The 27,783-nt window shown below is 47.0% G+C and overlaps 1 protein-coding gene across 8 annotated transcripts in view; it reads right to left on the bottom strand.

Moving 5' to 3' along the window:
* LOC125096937 (BEN domain-containing protein 5) overlaps positions 1-27,783 on the bottom strand; it is a 1,594,254-nt gene that overhangs the window by 215,991 nt on the left and 1,350,480 nt on the right. For 2 of the 8 annotated variants that reach the window (XM_047724115.1, XM_047724119.1), the window contains 2 exons: positions 7,386-7,519; positions 4,841-5,225 (listed from right to left, as the gene is read on the bottom strand). The exons of 2 other annotated variants lie outside the window; for them this stretch is intronic. In XM_047724115.1, the coding sequence (XP_047580071.1) occupies positions 4,841-5,225; positions 7,386-7,519 (519 nt within the window). Of the gene's footprint in view, positions 1-4,840; positions 5,308-7,385; positions 7,520-7,784; positions 10,639-22,535; positions 22,947-27,783 lie in introns of those variants that run through there. 4 more of the 8 variants (XM_047724120.1, XM_047724121.1, XM_047724118.1 and 1 more) reach the window with 4 other exon arrangements.

Genomic DNA, 27,783 nt, shown 5'->3' with positions numbered 1-27,783 from the left:
GAATCACACCAAAATGAATATAACTATCTAAGAGGCACTTGTGCTAACACTGAGGACGATGTCTAAGCTTTTGTCTTTGACCTCTATGAACAAGGAATGTAGCCGAGGAGAAAGCGAGAGGGAACATGGAGTCTCTCTCACACACCACAGCTCCCCCTTGCAACTGGCTTTCCAGTGTGCCTCCCCTTAAGCCCCTGGAGCTCTGAGTCTGCTGAGCACCAGTTCAATAAACATGGCTCCAGCGCTCTAACTTGTAAATGTTTAAAAACAGGACCGTCTTGTTTGTTTCTATATGCCTAGCACCTAATGCAGTCCTGGCACAAAGGATGTCCTCAGTAAATAATTGGTGAATGAATGAAAATAATGAACATATGCACAGGAAAATATCAGTTGGACTATCCACATGCTTTCTGGGTCCTCAGTATTTACTTCCTTGGGAGAGGGTGGGCCAAAGAGGGCACAAAAGGAAAAAGATTGGCATTTATTAAACATAATATGCTTTATGCTCACAGGGCTTTATTCTTGACATTTGCTTCCTCACTTAAGTTTGACGCTGTCACAGAGGGCCTGAGAGCAGAGACCCTCAGGGGGAGAGTGGGGCTCCTTCCCCTCAGCAAGTGACTAAGACCCTCTTTGTTTCCCATGCTCCGATCACAGAAAGGAAAGTTCTGTTTCACAGAGATGTCTTTTGTGAGGAGTGGGGCCAGGAGTCACCTCCACATCTGTGACAATGAAGTCCAAGGGTTAAAGAAGGCTGTGCAGGTGAGGGCCCAGAGGAGTCACATAGGACCAGGTGTCAGGAGACCCCCCCTGGAATGGGCCTGTGATACTGTCTGGGCTTGTCTCTGCATTAGCAGCACCAGTCCATTTCCTGGGACTAAGCTCCTTCACCTCTCCAGGACTCCATGCTCTAGAGAATCTTTCCCGTTAAACCCAGCTTATGTGTATTTGTGGAATGAATGAAAGCTGAATTAATAAGGGCACAAATGAAGGAGTGAGACATGTAGGGAAGTCTCGGAAACATCTTCTCATCCTGTCTTGCTGCTGTCCTCTTGCCTTTTAGCCCCCGACCTCCACCAGGTGCATTGTTATGACTCCTGGCTGCTAGAAGGTCTGCTCACCACTCTGAGGTCCCCATCGGGCTCAAGGGTCAGGCTCCTGCTCTCTGCCCATTCTCATCCACCACCTGTAGGACCATAAGGCCTGGGGGAGTCAGCAATGATGCCTCCAGGCAGGGAGGTAGCCTTCTTTTTAAAACTGAGCATTGGTGACCTATTGACCTCTCTTGCCTCTGAATCTGCCTGTTATGGTGTAGATGATCCAGCACCCCAGCTGGACAAAGGCCATTGAGCTGCACCCCCAGGCAAGGTGGATAGGAGAAAATATGCAAGGAAGGGCCTCTAAGAACAATGCCTGAGTTAGGCCCAGGGGGCCAAGGATGGTACAGCTCAGGATGTGCTCTCAGAGGACACATGAAGCCAAGAAACAAAGAGGGTCTTAGTCACTTGCTGGCTCTTTGCCATGTTAGCAGTGTCTTGATGATGTGCACAGATGAGGAGCTATTACAGCAGGGGGTGTCTTCCCAGACTCACTAAGAGAGTTCCACCTTCAAAGGCTAAGCTAGCCACCCAACCCCTTCTAGGACTCATCACACTGCATTTCAACTACATGCTTACATATTTACCTCCATCACTACCCACACCCCAAATTCAACTTCCAGTGTCTTAGACTTCTTCGTGTCTCTCCGGGCCCCTAAGCTCAGAAAGCATCTGGTCAATGTTGGCTGACTAAGTTATAGTATGTGTATGTACATATATCGCCCTTCTATAACAGAAGACCCTGACAGACATGAAGTTAGTTAACCTACCCAAGGTTTTACAGTCAATTATGGTTAGGAGGACAGAATTAAAAACCAAACTGGGCCCCTGCCACTAAATGGCGTTAAAAAAAAAAAGCTGACAGTTAAGTGGGCACCAACCAGAATGCCAGGCACCATGCTATGAGGGGTATTAATATTTCCACTTGACAGATGAGAACACCAAGGGTCAGAGAGGTGCTCTCTGCCTCGATCGCTCCTCACTCTCCCCATGTACTCACTCAGATCTGAGTAACATTCACCCTTCAGGTTCCAGCTTAGATGTCATTTCCTTCAGGAAGCCTTTCTTCTCCAGTCCCCCCAAATTCAGTGGATGCCCCTCTTCTGCAGTCCCACAGCCCCACGTGCTTTTGTCCTTCTGGTAACATTTATGCCTTGTGCGGTCACTAGTTGTGTCAGTGGCTATCTCCTTCATCGAACTCTGACCTCTTCAACGGCAGAGGGCAAGGGCTATATCGTAAACATATCAACCTCTCACCACTAGGCAAAATGCCTAGCACATACCAGAACACCAGTGAATAACTATGGAAGAACAGAGGGAAGGAGGAAAGGAAACAAGGAAGAAAGGGAGGAAAGAAAGTTCCCAAAGCCAGAGTTGGGAAGTAGGGAAGTTGAATCCAGGCTTGGCTGATTCCGAAGACTAGACTATGTCTGTGAAAACATACAAATTCCCCTCAGGGTAGAAACCCTTCTGTTATTTTCTTGTGGACTTGTCTTAGAACTTGGCACATTATCATTCTCCAATCAACAAGTGCTAATCAATGGACTTTAAGCTCTCAAAGGTTAGGGACGGTGAGTGTAGTATTCTAGGATGCCCACGGCCCCCTGCACGTAGTCGTGGGTGCTCCACACACACTGGCGGCCTGAGCTGACTTCCATTGAGCCCATCCACTATGAAGACAATGGTGACTGAGCAGGGAAAGCTCACCACTGGTCCTCATGATGGCAATCAAGGCCTGTGGGGTAGGAGAGCCTAGGAAGTTCAAGACACTGAAACTATGGCTGAGGTCAAGTTAGTCTGTTTTTATGACTAAAGAGGCACGTAATGATGCAAAATGCAGTGTATTATTGCCCCAGAGGTCCAGGAGTGGTTTCTGGAGTTTAAGCCCAGTTCATGATCATACAAGCAGGCAGTTTCCCCAGGAGTTGAAAAAATGGCGTGGGGAGTTTTTGTTGTTAGTGTGCTTTTTCCCCACAAGAATTTTACAAAAGGTGTAGCATTTAAGGTGCAGTGAAAATAAAAATTACTCATTTGAAGACCAGGAAACACTTTTTCTTTCTGAAAATTTCAATTCTCTCCCTATCCCCCATCCCATCTCCAAGACCAACATAGCTTCTGTGAAATTTTGCAGTTAGGGCTTCTTTTTAAGATTTTAATTTCGAGGTAGAATTTTAATAACTCTTTAGGTTGCCTACCACATGTGACCTTTACTGCCACTTCACACCTCTACAGGCTATGACCTGGGAGAAGGGCCAAGACCAAGGCCGAGTCAGAAAGTGGGGAAACTACCGGCCTAGATTATAAGGGGACTTGGTCTGACGTGAGTTCTGTCTCTGCCTCCCCAGTGGCTCTGGGTAAGTCCCAACCTCAGTTTCCTTCTCTGTGCCAAAGGCATGGAAAACCTCTCAGCTGACTACCTGAGCCATTCTGAAGATCTACTGAGACACTGTCTCCGGGACCCACTCTAAGATATAAAAGACAGCTATGAATATAAGTGAGGTAGGATAAGAGCACATCTACCTAAACATCAAAGCAGAATGAATGAGGCTTTACATAGAAATCTATTACCTGATAACAGAAACCTTCCTTCTTGAGTGCAAAATTATATTTGATTCAAACTTTGGGAATAGAACTTGTGTGTTTCTAGACTAGATTGCTCCCATTTTTAAGCAAAAAAAAAAAAAAAACCACTGGCACAGGCTTAGTAATGATTGTCCTCTGGGGATGTAGTGGCTGTGAACCCTGTTACACTGGTTTCCGCAATAGTGACTGGCCTCTATCTTTTACAATTCTGGATTCTTGTGTTCTGAGAGTGTTTCTTTCTTGTTCTCTCTGTGAGGCAGTCATTTCCCCCTGCTGTCCAGGCTGCTGCCTTTCAAATTTCCTGATTCCTGCTTCTAAACCACATTATAAGAGAAAACCCCAAAACCTAGTTTGTTAATATCGCTTACAGCATTAAGAGCCTCTTAAATTCTTCTACGAGGAAACCAAAGGAGTTTTCTACATCTTTATGTTAATCCTCCTAAGGTCATGTGCCTCTTGCTCAAAAGCTCTTCAGTGTTTTTCATTCCTTCCCAAACAAGTCCAACGTTCCAGCTGGCCTGGTTTTCAAGGTCTTCGACCCCTGTCCTCAAAGTACACGTGGAGTATCTCTTCTCAGTAGGCTCGGGGCACTCTCTCACCCTCAGGGGCTGCTGCCCTCTGCCTCCTCTCCGGCCTTGAGATATCCCCAACCTCCAAGGCCTGCTTCAAGGACCACCTCCTTCCTGATGTCTCCCTCAGTTACAAACAACCTGTCCAAACTCTGAACTCTCTCATTTTATCCTCATGCCCCTTGTGGCATTTATCACTTTCTGACTTAACTACACTCTTTTAGGACCATGTGTAGTTCTCTTCACGTTCCTGAAACTGCCCTGGAGAGGTTTCCTTCAACCTCTGGGACCGCCTCTTGTTGAACGAGTGCAGGAATGAGTGGTGGCCCCGGTTCTCTGCGCCACACTTCTCCATGTTCCCTACCGGGTTCCAGGTAGCTGAGGCCACTGCCCTCAGAAGCTCCTATCAGACTCCCTGCCGGAGGGGGGCGGCTCTACCTTGGGAGACTGCTGAGCCAAGTGTCTGCCCTTCCCTAGCCTTGAGGGCACTTGGCCCTCGTGTCCCCCATGCCCTCCCTGGAGAAGAGCTGCACCAAGCCTCCTCCCGTCCCCCACCGTGTGGAGCGGTAGGTGGCCTGCCGGGGCACTCACCACTGCCAAGCCTCAGGAGCAGCACGTCCTGGAGCCTCCGGTTGAGGTCCCGGAGCTCCTTCATTTCTGACACGAGTGCCCCGTACTCCTTGAGCTTCTTGGCCTGCTGGACCAGCTGCCTCCGAGTCCGCTCCAGCTCCTGCTGGAGGTGACGCATCTCCTCCTGCTGCTGCTGGTAGTTGCGCAGCAGCTCCTCGTACAGAGCCCGGGGCACGACGGCATCCTCCAGATTGTCCATGTCCTCCGTGCCCGGCGAGGCCTCCACGAAGACCTCCTCCGGACACGTGCTGTGGCCCAGGCTCAGGCCGTTCTGCTTCTCCAGCCGGGCCACCACGGCCTCAATGCTCTTATGCGCCGCTTCACTCGGCTTCCGCCCCTCAGGTCTCTGTGTAGGACAACGAGAATCAGTTCAGGCAAGGGCAGCTGGGACTTTCTTGGACTGCGGCTCAATATTTCCCCAGACAATCCTAGAATCACAGAACCACAGAACATCAGTGCCTGGAGAAACCTGTGCAAACACTCAGTCAAAGCCTTTCATTTTACAAACGGGGAAACGGAGATTCGAGGTGGGGAAGGGTCTTGCCTAAGGTCACACAGTCGGTTGGTGACAGAGCCGGGACTCTGGTTTCCCAGGCCGGTGCTCTATCCCTTCTACGGCTCTGCTTCCGGGGAGCATAGTCCACCATGCCCACCCTCGCCAACTCCAGCCCCACCCCACCCCCAGGGCCTAGGCTCTGACTTGCTCACAGGGGTGTTCGATGTTTATCAGTGGAGAATCTGTGAGAAATCAGGCCAGGCCAAACCATCCCAGGGGAGTCCACACTCAAATCTCTTCAACAACAGAAACATAAAAGGCAAAACACCCCAAGACAAAACAAAACACCCACCTCCCCTGCCCCCAACACACAGAAACCAAAGGGCATTCTACCAGTAACATTTTCCTCAAGAATGCTTTCATTGGGAAGGACGCTAAGAACTCTAATCTGTTCTAATCGAGGGCAGGAGCCGTGTCTTATTTTCTCTGTTTCTCCACTGCCTACTCAGAACTGGCACTTGGCAGGGACTTGATAAATGTTTACTTAACTGAAAAGTTCAAAGAATGCGGGAACTGCAAGTTCCTTCAGTTTAACTCCCTCATTTTCCAGGTGAGGACACTGAGGCTCCGAGAGGGGAAGGACCACGCTTGGGCTCACGTGGTGAGCTTGCAGACAGAGCAGATCCAGAACCTGGAGCCCTGCTTCCAGTACGAGGCCCCCTCCCCCCACATCTGCCAGCCTCTCCTCGGACTCTCGCCAAGATGAAGCTCAGCAAGACAGTGGATATACAGAGCATAGTTCATTGAGAAGAAAATTATCCAGGACTATCTAGGGGCTGGGGTTACAGCTGCCTGAGGAAATTTCAGCTCAAGTAGACAAAGCTTCCATTGTGGGGGAGTGGGAGTTACAGGACCAACAAAATTCCTCACTCAGGGTAGGAGGGCCAGGCACTCTCCCGATTGGGGCACTTCTGGGAGGGTGCAGACAACTAAGGACAGCGGATTCCAGACAAACTAACTGCGCCAGGTCAAGCTTGCCTTAACCTCTCGATAAATTTCTGGGTGTTTAATGATAAAACAAAACAAAACAAAAACAACATGGTGCTGAGATTGAGTTACATGACAAAAATCCTATCCTATAATTTTATTCATCAGGATAAGTTGCTGCTAGTTTAGACGAACTTATCCACTAAAATTGTACTGATCACTTGAGATAACTGTCTGCATCACTACGCTGTGAGACCAGCAAGGGCAGTGACCACGTCTTCCTCATCTCCTTGACCAGGGACAGGGCCAGGCCCACAGCACAGGTGCAATGGATGCATCAACTGAACCCAGATGCATCTTTGGGACTGTGCCCTGGGGCTGTCCTTGGCCTTGTGTCCAATATCAGACCACGGTCAATGAAGAAGGCAGCCTTCTTTCTCCTCCCTTCCTCTGGGGTACCCATTCTATAGGAAAAAATGTCTGGTTTGTTGAACAAGATATTCAGTGGGTTTACAAGGGAAAGCTAGAGGAGACCAACTGGGAAGCACATCAAAGGAAATACAACTTCATGTAAAAGTTTTCTTTCAACCCAGGGTCCACAAACTCCTTTGTGTAATCCTGGCACATTCTGCTTCCTATCGAGTCTACCCTTAGCTGTTTGGGGCAATCTGATAGTGACTGGCTCTGAACTACTGCCCGAGAATGACTGTTTAATATTCCTGGAGCTCAGAGCTGTAGGCCACAGAGGAAAGGGCACTGTTCCAAATACTCAGCAGTGATGATACTGCCGAGATGGGGCAGTTGAGCCGTGCGTGGTGGCACAGCATGACTCGGGGCTCCTGGAAAGCTGGCCAGCAAGGCAAATGCACACTCGTTGTCCCAAGACTCGCCCAACCTGAAAAAAATCCCCAGAAAACATTTCTATGGGGCAAAGAGGCCAGAGGGGAACTTGTTAGCTATCAAGACTCTGACAATGTCCCCATGAACTTCCAAAAAGAAAAAAAAAGGGAAAGATTTTGTTACCTTGATGTGTCTAAGCTGTAAATCTTCGTCCCCATAATCTTTAACCTCCCCATCTTCTTCTACGTGATTGAGAGAAAGTTTGGGGATTTTTATTTTCTTCTGCATCACACTGTTTTCAAGGTCAGATTTGTCTTCTAAAATGCATATCAAGAGAACAAGGTTCATTATGAGTCAAAACGCTCAAAATACCCATAACCTAAAATGCAAGCGAAGGACTGAGGCCAGACCAGTTAAAAAGGAAAAGCAAACAAACCCAAGACCTGTCCCGCCTGCATGAAGGCTCCTAAAAGCAGCAGTGCAGGTCAAGCTCTACGGTCAGAGGCATACGCTGTAAGCACCACTGTACAAAGCACTGAAATTGTGTCCAGTAATTTTGCTTACGGGTTGTGTCAAGCATACCTTAAAGGGTAGCCTTTCATGGAATCTTGGAACTGGAATGGCCGTTAGATTGCTATTTGGTTTAAACTAGCCTGTGGATCCCTCAACAACCAAGATCCTTCCAAGCCAAGTGAATTCTCAGGAAAATGTGGTGTTTTTCTGCCATCTCAGGTGCCAGTAAGCATGAAAGGGATGACGGCTCTTCCGGAGGCAGGGCCTCCCCACAGTCCCGACACAGGACAGGCTGAGGTCAAGACAGACACAAGAGGAGTTAACAGGTAACATTTACTGCCTTTTTACTGGACTCAGATCACAGAACGACAGAGTTTGAGGGGCCCTGCTGACCAACTGGCCCAACTCTCTCATTTCACAGATGAGGGAACTCAAACCCAGAGGAAAGAAGGGGCCTGCCCAAGGCAGGAGTCTGAGGAAGAGCCAGGAGTCTGGCATCTCGCCCAGTGCTTACGTGTGATAACCGTATACACCAATTTGAACTACAAACTAGAAGGTGCTACACAAATACAAAGGGATAGGACTTCTCACTTTCTCATTCTTTGAGCTCAACTTCAGACAATCTAAAAGAGAATTTTTTTTCCTCCTGCACAGATGTCAAAGTTTATCTCCCAGATCTGTCTTTTGCTGTCTAGATGTCAAAAGGAAAAATTCAAAGAGGAGAGTTCTAAAGGTAGAAAGTTGAACCTGGAGCTGGCCCCTTGTGGTAAATAGGTTGGGGTCTTGTGTTCTGGGCTTGAACTGAGATTCTGGGAATTACTGTGTCTTTGATTCCTCAAAGGTTTCCACTGCTCTATCCCAAATGCACTTTCTAGCATGTTGCCCAATGCTGGATGTGGCACGTGGCCAGGTAGCTGGTTAAACACAGTCTCTGAGGGTCTTTATGTGTGAGTGTGTGTGTGTGTGCATGCATATGTGTGTGTGTTAAACACTCTCTTACACTTCCCCCAAGCCAGGCTTCTCTCTTCACAACTTGTTAGTAAAGCTGAGAAGGCAGCTTATAAGCACACAACTATTCTAGAATCTAGTCAAATGCCACATCTTCCCAAACAGTCATAGGAAGGGAGCCTGTTGGTGCTGGAGAGAGCTCAGTGGGAACCTCAGCTCCTGTGTGGCAGGCCGAGGAGGAAAGCGTGAGGCCTCTCACAGAGCTCAGGTGTGTGCTCTGTAACGAAGCTGGGGGGATGGCAGCAATAATTCACCTAACTCACCGCACAGTGCCAAGTACATACGAGGCTCTCAACGAACACAACATTAAGACTGACACTAGCAACATGCTCGGAATCATTTTTATTTCCTTAAACATATGGTGAATAAAGATACAATTAAAAAAAAAATAAAGGAATGACTTAAGAAGGGTGTAGAGTGCAAGGGACCAGCCCAGGAAAAATGACTAGTCTTTGTTAACAACCCTCTCCTGGTCAGAGGTGAAAACGGCCTTTCCCATTAACTGGAGGAACAATCCTCAGGTTCTGTTTTTCACAAGAAAGGCCTGTTTTTGTTCTTTTTGTGCCTATAAAACATAGCCAGTGAGCTAGGCCTGAACAATAGCAGGGACTGTGGTCTTTCCACAGAGCAGCAACTTCCTTCTCCTATAAATCATTGTAGACTCTACGTCAAAAAGCTGCTAAAATATAAAAGCTAAAGAAAGTGTGTCAAATGAAGTTATCCCCAAACGGGGCAGCTGGGTGTTTTCACATGTGAAAAAACAGATACAGAGGATGAGAAGGTGGTGTTAGACTTCTGAATGTGTTGGGGCAAAGCTCCCGAGCTAGTTGTCAGTTTGACAAATTCAAGGGCAAAGGTTTGAAATGTAGATGCCAAACTAGAAATGACAAGCTAGGCTCTGCCTCCCTGAGCTGAAACTGTGGAGCTACTGTGGAGCTCAGGTTCAAGGTGGCTGGAGAGAGACAATCATTCAGATGCACAAAATGAGATAATATTTGCACTGAGAACAATCCTCAGATCATCTCCTTCAACACTTTCAAAATACAGGTGAGGAGACTGAGGCTCCAGATGGTGAAGTCCACTCATCCATCCACTCAATGATGCAGGGGGCTGTAGGGAGAGCAGCACAGGCTGGGTGCTCATTCTGGAGAGCTCACTAATTGTGCAAGGTCACAGAAGTTAGTGTCAAAACACGAACAGTATGAGAACCCAGACCCGATAACCAGCATCCAGAGCATTTCTTCTTACACCTCAGCATAACATTTACTGATAATTTATACTTACAGGTTCTAGCCTAGGCCCCAGAACATGGAGCCTGAGCACCCAACTGTAGGGGCACAAGATAAAAACCAAGGAAAAAAATAAGCCAAGATCTCACATGGTGAGTCTGCATAAGGGGGAAGTAACTGCTATAGGATCTCAGAGCCAAGGGAGATCACTTTGGTCAGTATAACCATGGCAGGCTTCTGAGAGGAGGTGGCATCTGAGCTAGACTCCTTACTGAGTGATCTTGGGTAAGTTACTTTACATCTCTGATCCTGCTTCCTCATCTGTGCCTCAATCATTCTGCCAGATTGCTGGGAAGATGACCACTTCTGTATCAAGTTCTATTATACTTGATGGGAGTGAATGGTACATGGGCAGTCAGTGCTCATCAAAGGACAGCCATATAAGGATGGTAAGGATCCAGATCACATAAAAGGGACAAAGACTAGAAACTTAAAAAGGAAGGCTGGGAAACTATTTAGACTGGAATGCTTATAAAACATGGTTCAATTACAGGCAGAAGAAAGAGGTGAGGGAGGAAGTGAAAGTGACTGGGGCTTAGAGAATAAATGGCCTTGAATGCCGAGGTAAGAGGAACTGAGGTCAGCAAACAGGTGTGGAAAAAACTGCGAGTCAGACAACCTGGATTCCAAGTCCAGTCCTGCCATTTGGTGGGGCGAGATGTCAGGCAAGCTTGCAATATCAATGAGTGGCATTTTTCTTTTTCTGTAGAAATGGAGATAGAATGTACCTCAAGTGGGAATCAAATGAAAGCAAGAGCCCTGTGTATATGGTGGATGGCAGAGCTCAGGAGAGCCTGCTGCTGGCTCAGAGCCTTCTGTCAACTTGCTTTTATCAGATGGAGACCTGCCCTGCTGCCTGCCTGCAGTGCTCCACTCCCTACCTGACAGCAGGAGGCCCCGCCCCCTCCAGCTAGCTATACCCAAGGCTCCATACTCTCCCATGTAACTGGAATGTCCCCAATCTTTCCTGTCTGCTTGACAAACTCCACTCAACCTCCATTTCTCTCCTCCTTCATCCTCCAAGGCTCCCGTACACATCGTACATACCTCTCTGTAGCCTCTTTTCTCACCACGTTGCAATCATCAGGTTTGAGGTCTACCTTCCCCACTGGAGTGTGAGTAACCTCAGGACAAGGCCCATATCCTAGGCCTGGCCATACAATAGGGACTCATCAAACAAAAATGTTTAATGCAAGAATAATAAAAATGAGGCTACACCAATAGTATAACAAAAGATGCTCACAATCACCAGTCATTAGGAAAAGGCAAATCAAAAACATAATGAGATTGAGATACCACTTTGCAAGAAGATGGCCATAGTAAAAAAAAAAAAAAAAAAAAAAGAAAGGAACAGAGAAGAAATGCAACACATGTTGGGAGGATGTGGAGAAACCGGAACCCTCATTCAGTCCTGTGAAATGGGGCAGCCATTGACAATTCCTCAAAATGTTAAATATAAAATTATCATATGACCCAGCATTCCACTTCCAGGTGTACACATAAGAGAGATGAAAACATATCTACAAAAACTTGTGCATGAATGTTCACAGCAACACTCTTCATGATAGGTAAAAGGTGGAAACAACTCAATTGCTTATCGGTTGATGAATGGATAAAAAAATGTGGTCTAGCCACGCAATGGAATATTATGCAGCCATAAAAATAAATGAAGTATGGTAGATGCTACAACATGATGAATCCTAAAAACATTATGCTAACTGAAAAAAGCCAGATACAAAGTCCACATGTTGTCTGATTCCATGTGTGTGGCATGCAGAAGAGGCAAATCCATAGAGCAGGAAGCAGATTAATGTGTGCCAGGAGCCCTGGGGGGAGAGGCAATGACAAATGGCCACTCAGTGGGTCACAGATTTTCTGTGTGTGTATGTGTGTGTGATGAAAATGTTCTGGAATTGGACAGTGAAGAATGGCTACAGAACACAGTGAATATACTAAGAACCACTGATTAGTACATATTTTAAAATGGTTAAAATAGTGAATTTTATGTTACTATACTTCAACTAAAAAACAGGCTACCACTTGAAGAATGTCTACTACCTATCAGGTTCCACCATAAGGCTCTTTGCTTATTACTACACTTCACAACAACCCTGCAATTACGTATTAGCCACACCTTTTTTCCCCACTAAAAAAGAAATGAGACTCACAGAAGGCCCCAAACCACCCAGATGGGAAGGTGCAGAGCCAGAATTTGATCTAGGTCTCTCTACCTCCTAAGCCCATGTTTATCCTCTCTAAAAAGAGGCCTGCAACATGGCAGAACCAGAATAAATGCTGAATGAATGAAGGATGGGTAAGGATGAAAACATCCAAATTCCCCAGTCCAGAGATCAAAGCAGAAGACCACTTTACTCCCACTCTCCTTCCAGACGCCTCTGTCCTCTGGAAGTCCCCAGAAAGCAGTGACCATCGCCAGGCATAACAGAAACAGGTTGTAGCCGGGCCTTGGGGCTTGGATGAATTCTTTGAAAAGGTAGACTCAGCAGTACAGGAGGTTCTGAAATGATAAGAGTGAGTTCCAGAAAGGAGCAGAAGATCGTCCCTCCAATCCTATGCCTCCTGATCTGGATACTTGGCTGGGGAGGATCTTGAGGCTCCTGAGAGCTAACTAGTTCTGGGTTCTGTGGTAAGGCACATTAGTCTCCACCTTGACTGGTGCTCTAGGGATAAGGGCTCAAGACGACCCAGGGCCTCTGTTCATCCTTTTCTTCAGTCAGTGCACATTTACTGGGCTCTGTTTTGAGTTGAACACAATGCTAAGTGTCCCTTGTCTTTTGGACCCTTCCAACCCAGTATGTACTAAGAACCCCAACCAGAATGCAAGGTTTGACTTCCTGAGAGAGGCTGGCTCACATGGGGCAAACCTCCAGTTTCCAGGCCTTCCTGACCCTAATCCTGATTGAAGGTGATACCTCACATCTACATCTAGTCCACAGAAGATTTACGAACAATCACTGTCATCATCAAACGGGAAAGAAATCGCTGGGACAGGGAGGTCCAAGATCTACTAAAAGCAGCACAGTCCTTTGAATGAGGTGGTTCTTGTTTGAAATTCCGGCTCTTACGCATACTAACTTTGGGAACTTGGGCAAGCTACTTAAACCGACTGGGTCTCAGGTTCATTATCCGTAACATGGAAATGATAAACTGTTTTCCAAAAGATGGTGCGTGTAAAACACCCAGCACAGAGCCTTGCTTGTCATAGGTGTTCAATGAATGTTCAATGAATAGCTGCTCTCAGTCTGTCCCTGTGGGTCCCGTGCTTGGCTTTTATCCCCTGGCAAAGAGAACCACTGTAGGTACCTGCCACAGATGGAGACATGATAAAAGAGATGTTTTGGGAAGATTAATGTGGCACTGGCAAGCAAGACGGATGAGGTGTGAGGAGGAGACTGAACACAGGGTGACAAGAAGCTATAACTCTTGACTGGTCACATTAATGAAGGTGAACAGTGGTGTGGATCATCTAGGACAGCAAATAACTTCATGTAGCATTTTAATGTAGCTTTGGAATGTGCTTCTGGCTTGGAATTCCAGGAAATCACATAAGAAACTAGCAGTGGACTCAGACGGACAAGGAAAACTCTCTAGTCAACCTGCTTTTAAACTGTTCCAAGCTTAAGACTAAATAATCGGTTCTCCTATAAACAAATATGTAGCCTCTGAAGAGACAACTTTTACTGATTCTGACTTTCTAATTTTCAAGGCGAAAAAAAAAACACCAAGGATTTGGACATCAACTATTTCCTCCTCCTTTCCAGCTGCTGTCCTATCAGCTAATTGCATCTATCCATGTGACAAATACGGAATAAGCACCTACTATGTGCCAGGGCCCACGCCAAATTCTTTACAGACATCTATACATTTAATCTCCATAATGGCTCCACTGAGGCAGAAACTGAGGCTCAAAGAAGTGAGATGGCTTGCCGAAGACATCAAGCTATTGTATAGCAGAGACAGCATCTCAAATCAGGTCTGCATGACACTTGGGTCCTGTTCCTATCTATCATGTAATCATCCTATAGGAAGAACAACAGAAAAATGACCAAGTTGCTAAAACTTCCTCAACTGAACTAAAAGGCACATATAAAATGATGAGTGTGTCAATATAACTTCCAAAGTGCCTGCCTTTCTCCTAAGACCTTGCTTATACCCAAAAGAATGCCATGATAAATTCCCAAACTGAGCTGAGCACTGTACCAGTATGAATAGATGGCAGACTCCTGAACTATAAGCTTATCAAGTCCCCCAAGCTCTAAATAATCCCCAGAGTCCTGATTCAAAGTCGTAAAATCCGGTAGAAGCTACTCTTCAGAAATATAGAAGAACCTGGTATCTGTTATTAACCTGAGAGAGAGAGAGAGAGAGACATCCCATTAATGGAGGGAGAATAATAAGCAAATAGCGTTTTAGAAAATAGGCAGGTGGACAGAAAACGCGAAGCAAGTCTGTCTTCAAAAGTGAAAAAAGTCCTGAAGAATCTGTAGTATACAGGAAAAATGAGAGAAGGATTGTCTTGACTCCCATTTTGCATAAAATCATACTGGATCATGGAAAGGATCCAACAGCAGAGAATTGAATGTGGTGTGGGTTTGTTAGCCAGGATGAAATTCTGAGAAGCTAAACATAAAATGTGTACAAAGGTTTGTCTTGTTTTAAAAATATCTACATGCAAGTTTTAAGTTTTTCATATGTACAAAAATCCTATAAAGTCTTATGATGTTTGCATTAAAAACAGACATGCCACAAAGAAGACATGCATGTTGTGTTCTCTAGCCTATGCTGTTTGTTTTTATAAAATCCAAGGCAGACAAAATTCTCAAGTTTCAAGGATTATATCCAGTCAAGACAACACAAAGAAGAGTGCCTGATGTGGTACAGCAGAAAGAAATCAGGCGACACTGGTTCGAGGCCTGGCTCTGCAACTGCCTCTCTGGCTGTCAGCTCCTCTTCCTCTTGGTTTTCTTCTCTGAAAAACACAGGGACTAGATGAGAAGACATTACCAGGTCCTTCAGCTCTGTAACCATGGGCCAGTCATCCGGAATTCTAGGTCTCTTTCTCTTCTGTGCAGGGCAGAGTAAGAGTAGATGACCTAATCCCTCCCGGTGGGCACACTACAAGAAATGTCCTGACGCCATTCAAAAAAGGAGGCAAAGAAACCGCTAACTGGGTTTCAGTAGGTCTCCTCACTCTCACTCCCGCTGCCTCACTGGCCTTGGCACAGGGCTGGGGCACGAACAAAACCAGGAACTTCATCCTGCTGGCTCATTTGCTGGGGTAAGAAATGGCCCCAGCACAGGGTCACAAAGGGGCAAAACAAACAAAGGATCACTAGCCTTTCATGCTGAAGCCAAGCCCCAGGAGGATTTAAAACACACATGTTAAATTTTAAACTTGTCTTCTTCTTACATGTGCTTGTTCCTCTAAAATCAGTCCTTTCCACAAACGGTGGTACGCAAGCTGTTCTCTTCCCAGGAACTCCTAGCCACCACAGTCCTTAATAGCTGCCTTTATTGAGCAACTACCTACTATGTGCCAGACACTTTTCTGTATTCCCTAGCTAAGTAACACAGTGGGCAAGCAGCGAATTACCATCTCTACATCACACATGAGTACCGGAGACTGAGAGAGGTGAATTAATCTCACATCACTTCTAAGTAGCAGAGTTACCACTGGAACCCAGACTATCTGACTTCAGAGCCCATTTTCTTTCAGTTCTCTAATACTTCTGCCTTAATATTTAAGGAACTGACCTAGAGGTCACCTAACCAAATTCTCCCATAGGGCAGGATTCCATTCCAGAATATTCTTGATGTGCTTACCACCTCCAGTGATCATGAGCTCATCATGATGCTGGAAGACCTTTCAATTGTTCATCTGCTCTCTCTGCTCTTACCATGTTGCTCCCACCAATCCCTATGAATTCCACTCTTTGAATCCAACTCTGCTTTCTGGACCCCAAAGAACAGGACTGATCCTTCCTCCACTGGGAGCAAAACTCAGACACTGAACACTACCAAAATATCATGCCATGCAAATCTTTTCTTCACTTCCGTATATATTTAGCTGCCCTATTCTATGTCTAACCAAAAGCTCAGAGGAAGAAGCAGTTGTATGTAGTTAAGAGAAACAAAAACAAGCCTAGATCTGGGATCCAAAGACCTCTCTCTCAGCTTGATTTTCAGGACACCCATCTGCCCTGCTTATCACTCGATTCTCTCTCTATCCATCTCTGGTCATTTCTTCCAGTCACCTCTTTTGGGCTCTTCCTCTTCAGCTGTGCCCTTAAAAGCTGATGTTCTGAACAGTTCTGCCTTGCATGATTCTTTACTCTGCACTCTCTCCCGCTGTGACCTCACCAGTCCTGTGGCTAATGACTTCCACATTGGGATCTTCAGCCCAATTTCAGAGTGCTGTCCTGAACCTTGACCACATGCCTGACTGCTCTCCTGGAGCATCCACCCAGCTGTCCCACGGGCCCCTAAGATTCCACCTGTCTTGAGCTAATCACCTCCTCTTCCAACCAACTGCTCTTCTAGTGCTCCCCTCGGAGGGAGGAGAGACCAGATCACCACATCATTCTCACCACAACCAGGCAGTGGCCAAGTTCCATGGATCCTCCTTTCTTAGTCCATCTCAGACCCATCATGACCACTGCCACCTTACTTTAGGAGTCACGCTTCCTGAATGAACCGATCCACACTTCTCCGCAAGCCCTGAGCATGTGGGAAGATACAGCCCATTGCCTGGCACCTACAGTTCCTGCTAGATAACTGTTTGAAGAGCCTGCTTCTCCCAGGTCAGACAAGTAGCCCTCTTCATGGGGATGCAGACAAAGTATACAGAGATTCCTAGCACTGAACCTGGAACCTGATGAGTACTTCATAAATAGTTAACAAATTAGTGCTAGAAAGCAAAACACAATGCCCATTCCTCTGCATTTCCCTTCAGCATATGGCTGTCCATCTCGTAGAACTCAATACCCACAAAACTTAAATAAATCAGAGAAAACCTCTTCAGGGCACGTATGCTCTTCTGGTAAGCATTTTAAAATGAAGAGTACACACATCTTTCTCTTGAAGGAGCTTATAAGACAAAGCAGGTAGACACCGTGGAAAGAGAACTAATCCTGGAGTCAAAGATCTAAACATGAACCCCACTTTTCTGGTGTGCTTTTATTTTTTTATTTTTCTGGCGTGTTTTTAAAAACAAAAACTAGTGTGTTCTTGAATAACAGAACATTACACAAAAGAGTATGACCTCAGCTTGCTTGGGGCAATTTTTTCTTTCATCCTGTGAGCTAGAACTCTGAAGTACTCTGTAGCACGTACCATTTCGTTGTAAGGAATATGTGGTTCTTGAACAAGAGAAATCACATCAGACTAAGCCTGCAATGGTTAACATTTCAGTGGAATCTGCAACAGATGACAGCAGGCAAGTTCCAATCTTTGCTCCAATGTGTATTAGCAGAACATGTCAAAACCTAAATTAAAAGTTTTCACTCGTTTTTTTTTTTAAAAAATAAATCCTTTTGTTGGCAGTCTCTCACTGATGACATGCAACAATCTTTGCATATGAAATCGGCTAGTCCCCTGCTTCGCTGCTAACTTTGTAGAAGTTCCAAAGCATTTCTGGAGCAAGTGATCTATTTGGACTGACAATGCCAAGCTGGGACCTGAGCCCTGAATGAGCTAAAATTACCAAAGCAAGAAGAACGTGGCTTTGGAAGCTATTTCCCCCAACTGTGGGGTTTTTCTAGTCAAGGCAGTGATAAAGAATGTTGACTTTTTCCAGATGAACAACGCTGAATGAAACCTCAAAATCCCACTGCAGGTTTCTGCTCTGAAAAACAAGTTGCTGCTACAGAGGTTCCTGTCCTTCCCGACTTCCACTTCCTAAACATAATAAATACACCTGTCTTCCCAAAGTTCATGAGTTCGGCATGGGCTGGCTGGTGTGGACTATGTGCTGGGCACTGCAGATGCAGAGACAAGGAAGGCAAGGCCCTGTCCTGGAGGAGATCACTGGCTGCTAAGGAAGATACGCACATTCATGACTAACTGAAGCAAAACACAAAATGCTAAGATCCATAAGCAAGGGACAAGCAGAGTAAAGGGAGAGCTCTGAGGAGGGAGTGTCCCCTCTGGGGGCAGAGGGTAGGGCAGGGAATACCCTTGAGGCTTGCGGGGTCGGGTGGGGGGGGCTTCCAGTATATTTTGTCCCCTCCTCCATCACAGCCCTCAGCTCACTGGACCACAAACATGTCACATGTTAGCCTTCCCCACTGGAATCCATGGGCAGGGGTCCCATGTCAGACAATGATTAATCCATCTTGGTTGGTTCAAAAGTGTGTGCGGGTATATTCTCAAGAGGGAATGAAACACCACAGGTCTAGGGAAAGTGAGAACAGTGGGCGAAGCTGGAGAAGTAGTGTGGGGCTGGGGCCACTACAAATGCCAGGTGGAGAAGCTGACGTTTAATTTAGAGGCAACAGGGAGCTATAGAAGGTTCTAAGGAGAGATGTGAATTGAACCAAGACTGTGTTTTAGAAGATTATTTGGACAGCAACTTAGAAAAGAGGCTAGAGACAGGGTGAGCAATTAGAGGGTCCTTGCACTGGTTTAGACAAATAAAGCTGCTTCAGGCCTGAATGCAGGCAGTGGGAGTGGAGCTGGAAAGGGAAGGCTTAAAGAAGAATCTGGACAGCGCACCTAGAATCAGCCCTTTCTCTGCCCCCACCTTTGCCCCTTCCCCACCAGTGCCTGGCTTCTACCTCTAGTTAGCACTCATGTCAAGTCCTAAGACTACATATTCCTTGAGGATAATGCCCACTTCTTTTTCATCAGTCTACCCCTGACAAAAACCCATATTCTGCAGGGCCTGAGAAGTGAACTCTGTGGCCCCAGGTCATGCTGTCATTCAGAGCCAGCACCTCCGATGTCCTGGTGCACTGGTGCCTTTGCTTACTACAGCACTGGGCCTGGCATACAGGAAGTAGTAAGGGGGTATTTGAGAACAAAAGGAATTTAGCACACCCAAATAATAATAACAGAGCACAGGTGCTTGGATAGAATGATGTGGTATTGTAAGACTCTCAGCCTAGAGAGCCAGTGTTTGCCCTGTAGAAACCACCAAATTCAATACCAAGAGCCCCAGTAGCAGGCCAAACTGCAGTTAGATAATGGTGAGCTCTCCACATGGGTAGCTCTCTTTCTCACAACCTGTTTGGCAAATAAAGGACAATGAGCAAGGAGAGACCAAAGGTCAACCAAGTTTTGAGATATGTGGTTCTCCTGTGGAGGATGGGAGCTCCTTGGAGATTTCCTCAGGAAAATGACAACTGAAGGAGGTTGTAGTGTGTGCGTACTCTGTAGGAGGGATGCTGGTAAGACAGGAAGAGGAAGAGCAGAATGGGTTTGAGAACTCAGAAATGAAAACTGTCCACTGGCTCAAAAACTGGCCTTGAGCCCCAAGCTTCATGGTCATTTCTCCCATTTGCTTTCACTCCTTGCTTGCATGCTGTATGGCTAATAGGAACATCAGCTACTTTATGAAGGAGAGTGCCAAGCAGGGCCTGTGTTCTGAGGCTAGCTTTGCCATTTATTAGCAGGTGAGTCTCTGACCCTCAGTGTCCTCAGAGATCAAGAGCAATCTCTACCAACAGGGTTCCAGGGAGGACGAGCAGGGACAACGCACAGGCACATAGTGAAACTATCAATAAAGGTGGGTTTGTTTCTTTTTCCCTTGGACTGAAATCACCCTTTGTTGAGAAGAGGGCTATCTCATAGGGTCTGACACACATGAAACCATGGCATAAACCACCATGTCCCACAGCAGCTGGCTTTGACATTTTCTGGATTCAAGAAGAGGTCCACTTGAACACAGCTCTGGGTTGGCCTGGGCAAATACTCAGTAAAGTACCACACTTTGCACCAACAGCCATGATGTAGCCCGAAAACTGTCCCTTGAACCTAGGCCGTTGGTGCCAGAGAGGGATCAACTACTCGTGGTTAATTCACTAACACAAAGCCATCTCTGCCTCCCCCTGGAGAGCTCACCTCCTCCCATCTGATGCCACAACACAGTGGTATTTATAGCTGGGAGATGCCAGAAGACAGCTCTTTAAGAGGAAGTGACTGCCAGCAATTCTCAGAGCCGCCACATTCAAGTCAAGATGGAGTTTTAAGACACATAGGAGAGTTCCCCAAACCCACCCTGGCCCTTCCAGCCAGATCTGCAGCCAGGGCAGCAGCGCCAATTTAAAAATTAACCAGCTGATTGGAATTTGAAATGTGGTCTAGTCAACCTCAAGTTGGTTCCCCCATCACTGCCCCCCTCCCCTGCCATCTCCTCCCAAAAAAGTAGTGAGGAGGTGGGGGAGAGCGTTTTTCAAATCACACTGCTCAAACTGGCGCCATGGTTCTTCTCTGGATCTGCTCTGCCAACTTCCAGATGTTGCCTAGATTTTTTGTGTTGTTTTTAATAACCCTAGAGATTTATCAACATTCCAACTTGGAGGATGAAAAGTCTATAGATTCAAGATTCATGGTTCTCAGACCAAGAACTACATGTCTTACTTATAAGAACTTTCTTCGATTTTTAAAATCAGAGTCAGTGAGGGTCGCCACCGCCTCGCAGCCTCTCTGCGGTGCTTGAAGAGCCAAGCCGTGTTCATGTTTGCTGAATGAATAAATGAATGAATAGACAATCTCTAATGGTGGGAAACAATCATTACGCACCAAGCTACATACATACCACTGACTCCTTCTGACATACATGGCTTCCCCCTCTCCTGAGGCCCTTCCAGATCTAGGAGTATAATACAATCATCAAGAAGCATAACTTCTTTTCTTCTAGCCCAAGCAAAGCTGAGGTTACAGCCTAGTTACAACTTCCTCAGGCCTATACTCTTAGGGAGTAATCACCCAGTCCCTTCCCTTGGGTAATTAAAAGCAAACAAACAAAATAAAACCTAATCAGCTACACAGGTTTCCCTTTCCTACATACTTCTCCTCATTCTGTTTTTCTGGACCCAGCTGTCACCAGGTGTTGTGAATGGGTCTACACCACTGTACCCTAGGGCTTGCCAGAGGGGTGGTAAGGGTGTGGTCTGTCAAAAAGTACTCAGGGTGCCGGTGGGTTTTTAGTTCTTCTTCCACTCCTCAAGTGCAAACCTGCCTTCCAGAGGCCACAGGAGGTGCTGTAAAGGAACTGGAGTCATGGGCCGGAGCTCTAATCCATTGCTCATTTGCCATGGGACACTAGGCAGGTCAGTTCTCGGTTTCAAGCCAGTTTCTCTATCTGCCACATTTAAATACGATCACATGCTGGCTTCATCTTTCAGGACAAATGTGAGAAAGCAAAAAAAAAAAAAAAAAAAAAAAAAAAGCTGGAAGAATTGGGAAAGGTCTTAAAACGACACCATCTTCATTCAGCTCCTAACCCTGGTCTTCCCTTGCAAGCAGAGAGCAGGCTAGCTGTCTCTGCCCACTCCGGGGTACCCCCACCCGCAGCAGCAGCTAAAAGGCTGCTCCCTAGAACGGAAGTGATACTAACTTCTTCCTCTCATGTCTGTACCTAAGTCTCCTACTGCTAGCTGGGAAAGAGGGTCCACTGACTTTACAAAGGAAAAGGTGTCTCACGTAGCAGAAAGAACTTGGCGTAGTAGGCTGAAAGGGCTGGTTTCTTGTCCTGTCACCAGCTGAACCTCAGTGTCCTCATCTGTCAAAATGGGGCTGAGACCACCTGCCTTGTCTATCTGTCAGGGCCCTGAGAAAGCAGGAATGGGAGGTCTGGTCTTATTCTGACCAGCAATTATTTCCTTGCCCTCACTTCCCTCTCACTCAGAGAGCCTTCTGGGAGATTCAAAAGGGGTGTGGAGGCTCAGGGATGCTGAGTGCCACTACCTCTTCACCTCTGTCACCTAGCCAGGAAGGGGCAGGAGAGAGTAGCACCCAGCGATCAAGGCCTCCCCATCCTGTCCAATGGTAACTGGGATGGGACAAGGATGTCACAGCTTCCCTCTGCGAAGAGGGACTCACACCTAGAAGAGTCTGACAATATCCACCTTGCCTCCTCAGTTCCAGGAGGCACCAAGGGCCTTAAAGGAAGAGAGACAGAGAAACTTGAGACGGAAGGAGCAGAGAGGGGAAGGACCAAAGAGAAGGTGAGAAGCAGAGAAATAAGAGTGCAAAGGAGAGGAGAGAAAAGAAAAAGTGAAGGGGCCAGGAGAACAGACAGAAACAGAAAGAGGACGACAGACACATACTGAGCGATGAAGACATACTGACAGCGCGGGAGTGTCGGGGAGGCGGGGAAGACAAAGGGGACCATCCGGTGTTTTTAACTGGTCTGGCCTTTTTGAGACCCCCCATCCCCAAAAGAAAAGCCTAGGAGGCGGGCGGAGGAGGCCGGGGCGAGCAGAGGCTCCCCCCGAGCCCCTCTACCCCGGGTCCCTGCCCCCGCGCGGGTCCCGCCGTCCCTCCCGGCCCGCTCGCTCACCTGCCAGCGCCAGGATCTGGGCCTTGTGGAGCAGCAGCGCGCCCCAGTCGCGGGGGGCGCGCGGGGGGCTTTCGGGCCCGGCGCCCAGCTCCTCCGGGCCCCGGTACACGGCGTACACCTTCTGGTTGTCAAAATCCAGCCGCGAGCGGGGGCTGAAGTCGCGCACGCACGACACTGGCAGCGCGTAGCAGACGTTGTCCTCCAGGAACCGCACAAAGGCGTACATGGTGGGCGCCGGGGGCGGGCCCCGGTCGGGCCGGTCAGCCCGCGGGGCGGGCGCGGAGGTGGGGACCCGGCGGGGGGCGCGAGCCGCGCGGCGGGGCCGGGGGGCGGGGGCGGCTCCCCGGGACCCGGGCTCCCCCCACTGTTATTGTTCCTGAAAGCACCGCTCTGCCAATCGGCTGCTCTCGCCTGGGCGCGGAAAAGAGAGGGAGGGGGGGAAAGGGGCGGGGGGCGGGTGGGGGGGGGTTTGGAAGCGCACCGCCACTCGCAAAGTCAGACCCGAGCAATCACAGCCGGAGCGCGATTCGCGCAGGGAGAGGAAAGGGCAGGGAGATTGAATTGCAATAATAATAATAATAACAGTAGCATTGCAGGAGAGGGAAAAAATGCATTGACCAAAAGTCGCGCTGCGTGCAGGGAGTATTATATTGCTTCAACAGTCGCGCTCAAAACAAATTGAATCGCAACAAAACTGCATTGCAAAAGAGAAGAGAAAGTGTGAGAGAATGAACGCAGGGCCTGGGAGGGGGTCAATCTTGTTGGGATCCCTAAGTGTAAACTTGCACTTGCAAGGGAGCAGAATTTTGGAGTGTTTCAAATAATTGCAGCCACTCCTCTTAGCTCCTTTAGTTCGTGTATCTTTTTCCCTTCTTTCTTCTTCTTTTTCTTTTCTTTCTTCTTCTTCTTCTTTCTTCTTTCTTCTTTCTTCTTTTTTTTTTTTGCAAAACTGCCAACTCCTGCTGTGGGGGGGGGGGGGGGTGTCAGTCAGCCAGAAACGTTTCCCCAAAGCTGCCAAACTAGTTCTGACCAGAACTGGGGCTTGTCTGGGATTTCCAGTTGGACCAGCTGGCTGAGGTGGTGGAGGGTTGGTCGAAGGCAGCTCTCAGCCAGAGGGAGCAGGGGGCGCCCCTCTGCCCTGTAGTCTTTCTCCACTGAAGCACCTCCACCGCATGCCTTTCTTAGAGCTGGGACCAGTTGGAAAGAAGGAGGGAGTGGAGGTGTACTCTGAGGGAGGCAACCCCAGGATTAGCAGGGCATTTTGGAATGCCTTGAGTTCAGGAATGGAACTCCGTGGAATACCAGTCTTTGCTGTCCGCAGTATCATAGGCAGAAGAGAGCCTGAGGCCCTTGGATGCCCCCAGACAAGCCCTGAACAACTAAAAAGGGGCTGACTGGGCTCTGCTCACAGGAACCACGTTCCACATCAGAGGGGGCCAGCACTCTCACAGGGATGCCCCCAAGAGGGTGGGCTTTTATACCAAATTTGGGTACTTTTATCCCCAATTCCCCGCCCCAGACCTGGCACCTGGTAGGGACTAAAATTTTGGGTTGAGAAGAATAATAAATAGAAATCCTCATTCATCCAGCTATCCAGTAATTCATTCTTGTGTTCAAGCAACCAAATATTGTTTGGGTAAGCGCTATATGCCAGATTCTGGCTAGGCGCTAGTCACAGAGGGATGAACAAAATGGACAAAACACCTAGATTCCTAGCAGTGTTTGATAGTGTTATCAGAAACGGAGTCTTGGTTTTGGACACCTGGGCCAAAATTAGGTTACTAAATGAGTAACACCTTCCCTCTCCTCGAAACCCTTACAGTCCCATCCAGGAGTATTAAAAATGTGTAAGTGAGTAATTATATTATTGTGAGAAAAGTGTTCTCATAGAGGAATATTTGTTGGGGGTGGCAGACTTAATTAATGTTATATTTTTTTAAAAAATCATTTCATTGAACTCAAGCTGTAAGAAAAAGATAAATGCACAAAAATATTTCATAGTGGTGAGTGATTTTGTTTTCATTTGTGTTTCACATTCATATATTTATATTTAACTATTTTTCCACAATAACTATTACTTTATGATCAGAAGGTCTTACATGTTATTTTTTAAAAAGCACCGTACTCACATTTCAGATCAGCTACACTAATGATGAGGTAGATAAACCAAAACCCGCAAATTCTTTCATTGTGATTTGGGGATAATGTTATACAGGTAAACCCCATAAACATACATCCTCCTGATCCAAATGCACAGGTGAGATTAAGTTCCCTTAAGCCCGTGGTATATATGTGGTTGTAGCCAGATACGACCACAAGTTTCCTGATGCAGTTGTTGGTCTGATTGCCTCACACACTTCTGGAAAAAAAGAGGTGCCACACTGAGTTGTTCCAGAAGATTTACCTTCGTGATTATGATTTCTTTGGACTAATCTTAAATGAGTTTTTATCTTAAGAATACATTCCTGTGGTGGTCAAGGGGAAGTAATGTGTAGCAAGACTTCTGATAATTCACAAGATGGTTCATGCAGAGTTGGCCATATTTAATGAAAGTCCATGAAGCTCCAAACTGTGTTTGCAAAATAATATCTAGTACCATGGCCAATATCCTCTACCATCTAAATGAAGGTAACCACCAAGTACACCATCAGTCTCACCTTTCTTACCACCTTCCTGGACATAGTACATGCCAAATGCATTAAACTATTTGACATTTCCCAAGGTAGTATGCTCTATCAGATCCCAAGCCTTTATGCTTCTGTCCTCTTTCTGGGAAGTTCTTCCTCCTAGAGCGCATGCTGACATCAGCTTCCCCTGAAGACCAGCTCCAATGTCACCTCTTTTGTGAAGCCTTCCCTAACCACTAGCCCTCCTCAAGCACAGGCGGTCCTTGTCTCCTATTTTGTCCAGTACCTTTTTTCTTCGTTCCTTAGAGTGAGCTCCTTGAGAGGGGACAAAAGCTGAGTAACCTCAGCATCGCTGGTTCCTGGCATATTTATGCTTATAAAACAAACATGTTAAAGAAAGACACAGAGAGCATGAATAGCAAGCCTCCTGCATGGCTTTTCTGAAAATCTGCCCCCTTTTCTCTGAGTTGTAGCTGAATCCAACTCTGTCTCATTCCCAGTGACCAAAGGGTGGGGACTGGCTCCGCTCCTTTTGCGACAGATTTGTGAACATGTTAAATGTCACTGTACCCTCAGCTCAAGCAAATTCCCCATCCAAGTCACCATAAATAATTCTTACAAGGAGGTAGTTGCATGTCCCAAGAACCCAGAAAGGAGAAAAGAACAAACTGACACGGGCACCAGCAGAATAAACAGACTCAAATACATTTTGCATGTAGATGCACAGATCCTAGAGAGGAACGACAGGTACGGGATGCTCACCGAGACACTGCTGGACAGCCTAAGGGCAACAGAAAGACATCCCATGTTTCTGCTACCCATGTGACCTGCACAGTCAGTCTTCAAACACAGCTCCATACACGGGTGCCTGGGAGGCTCAGCTGGTTAAGCGACTGCCTTCCGCTCAGGTCATGATCATGGAGTCCCGGGATCGAGTCCAGAGTTCCACATTGGGCTCCCTGCTCATCAGGGAGTCTCCTTCTCCCTTTGATCCTCCCCCCTCTCATGCTCTTTATTTCTCTCTCTCTCTCAAATAAATAAATAAACACAGTTCCATGGAGAAGCTACTAAGTACTTCCTCTACCCTGACAAAAAGGGAGTTGAACTACCTCTTTGACTTGGAGGCAGTAGCCCGGGACTTTACACATGGTAGAAACCCAAGACGGGGGCTGATTCGTTGATGAGCAAGCAAAGGCAGTTCAAAAGTATAGATTTCAAATTTAAACAGGTGCTTAAAATGTCTGATTCGACCAAATCACAGCTGACTCCCCTCTTGATTACCCCATTCTAATGATTATCCATATGCCTCTTACACAATTCTAATGCCAGGAAGTTTACTACCACCCCTTAACTTTGGGATACTACTGACTGTGGATCCATGGACATGGAGGCCAAATCTTCTACCTTGTAGTCGTCACACTAGGTGTTATGTCAGTTCTTCAAATATGGAAAACTTGGGATCCCGTCTACTTAGGATCTTAACTATCTTCTGCTCATACATCGCACTTCCTTCACCCATCTATCCATCACCTGGTTTCGGTGATGATAATTGTGGTATCTACTTTTTCTCCAAAGGTTACTCTAACCCATCCACGCCAAGCACCATGCATATACATCTCAATTAATTTCACACCACACCCTTGAAGGGGTATGATTAACCGATGACAGAGTTGGGAAAATGGAGACTTGGAGCAAAGCAGTTTGGCTCTGGCAGCCCTGGAGAGCTGCAGTCCCATTTGCGTTAAGAGACAGTTTGCTTTAGAAGCAGTGTGGGGGAAGGATTGGAGGGGAGGCAAGACTGGGGAGCGGGAGGCCTCTGATGAGGCTGGATGTCCTGTGCCTGCCCCTCCTCAACTCCCTCTTTCTGGGTCCAAATGTACTTTGCCTTTCATCCAAGTCATTTTAATGGAGCAGAAAGCGTACACATCTGGGGCAGCTTTGCAACCGCGTCTTCATTGTGCCTTCCTGTTGCGTTTTGCAGAGCCTTGGGTTAATGTCAAGCTCCTTCAGTTTAGCCAGCTGAAGCATGTTCAGTGGCAGCAGCAGGCCTTATGTTTCATATTACTGCATGGAATTCTCAGTGTACTTTGCAAAACTATTTTAAGGAGACCTGGGTTCTGTGAATTTTAAAAGCAATTGGAGCGTGTCTTTGCAACCTCTCCACTAATGATTGACCACATTTTTTTCATGATTTTGCCTTTTCTTTTTTCCTGTGATATTTAATTTGACTTTTAAAGTCTCTGCTTTAAAATTCCCACTCCTGACCCCCAGAAAAGTAATTTGCTGGGCTGTGGTCCTAGGGCCATTGTCTTCTCGGGTAGAGTCAAAGAAGTGGATAGGTAGCCACGAGGCTCTGGACTGGCTGCGAGGCCCATGGCAGGCATTATCTTCAGCTGGGAACTCTTACCCCAAAGCAGGGGCATCAAGCCAGTGCATCCACGTGAACTCCCGATCATGAAGTCTGGCTGGATCTGGTTGTGGGTTTGGGGCAGCGGAAGAAAGTGGTCATAAAGAAGGGGAAGGAATGGGGCACCTGGGTGGCTCAGTGGGTTAAAGCCTCTGCCTTCGGCTCGGGTCGTGATCTCAGGGTCCTGGGATGGAGCCCTGCGTTGGGTGCTCTG

The sequence above is a fragment of the Lutra lutra genome, chromosome 4 (genome assembly GCF_902655055.1).
Source record: "Lutra lutra chromosome 4, mLutLut1.2, whole genome shotgun sequence".
In the NCBI taxonomy this organism is placed as follows: domain Eukaryota; kingdom Metazoa; phylum Chordata; class Mammalia; order Carnivora; family Mustelidae; genus Lutra; species Lutra lutra.
This window is presented reverse-complemented; position numbering and strand designations above follow the sequence as displayed.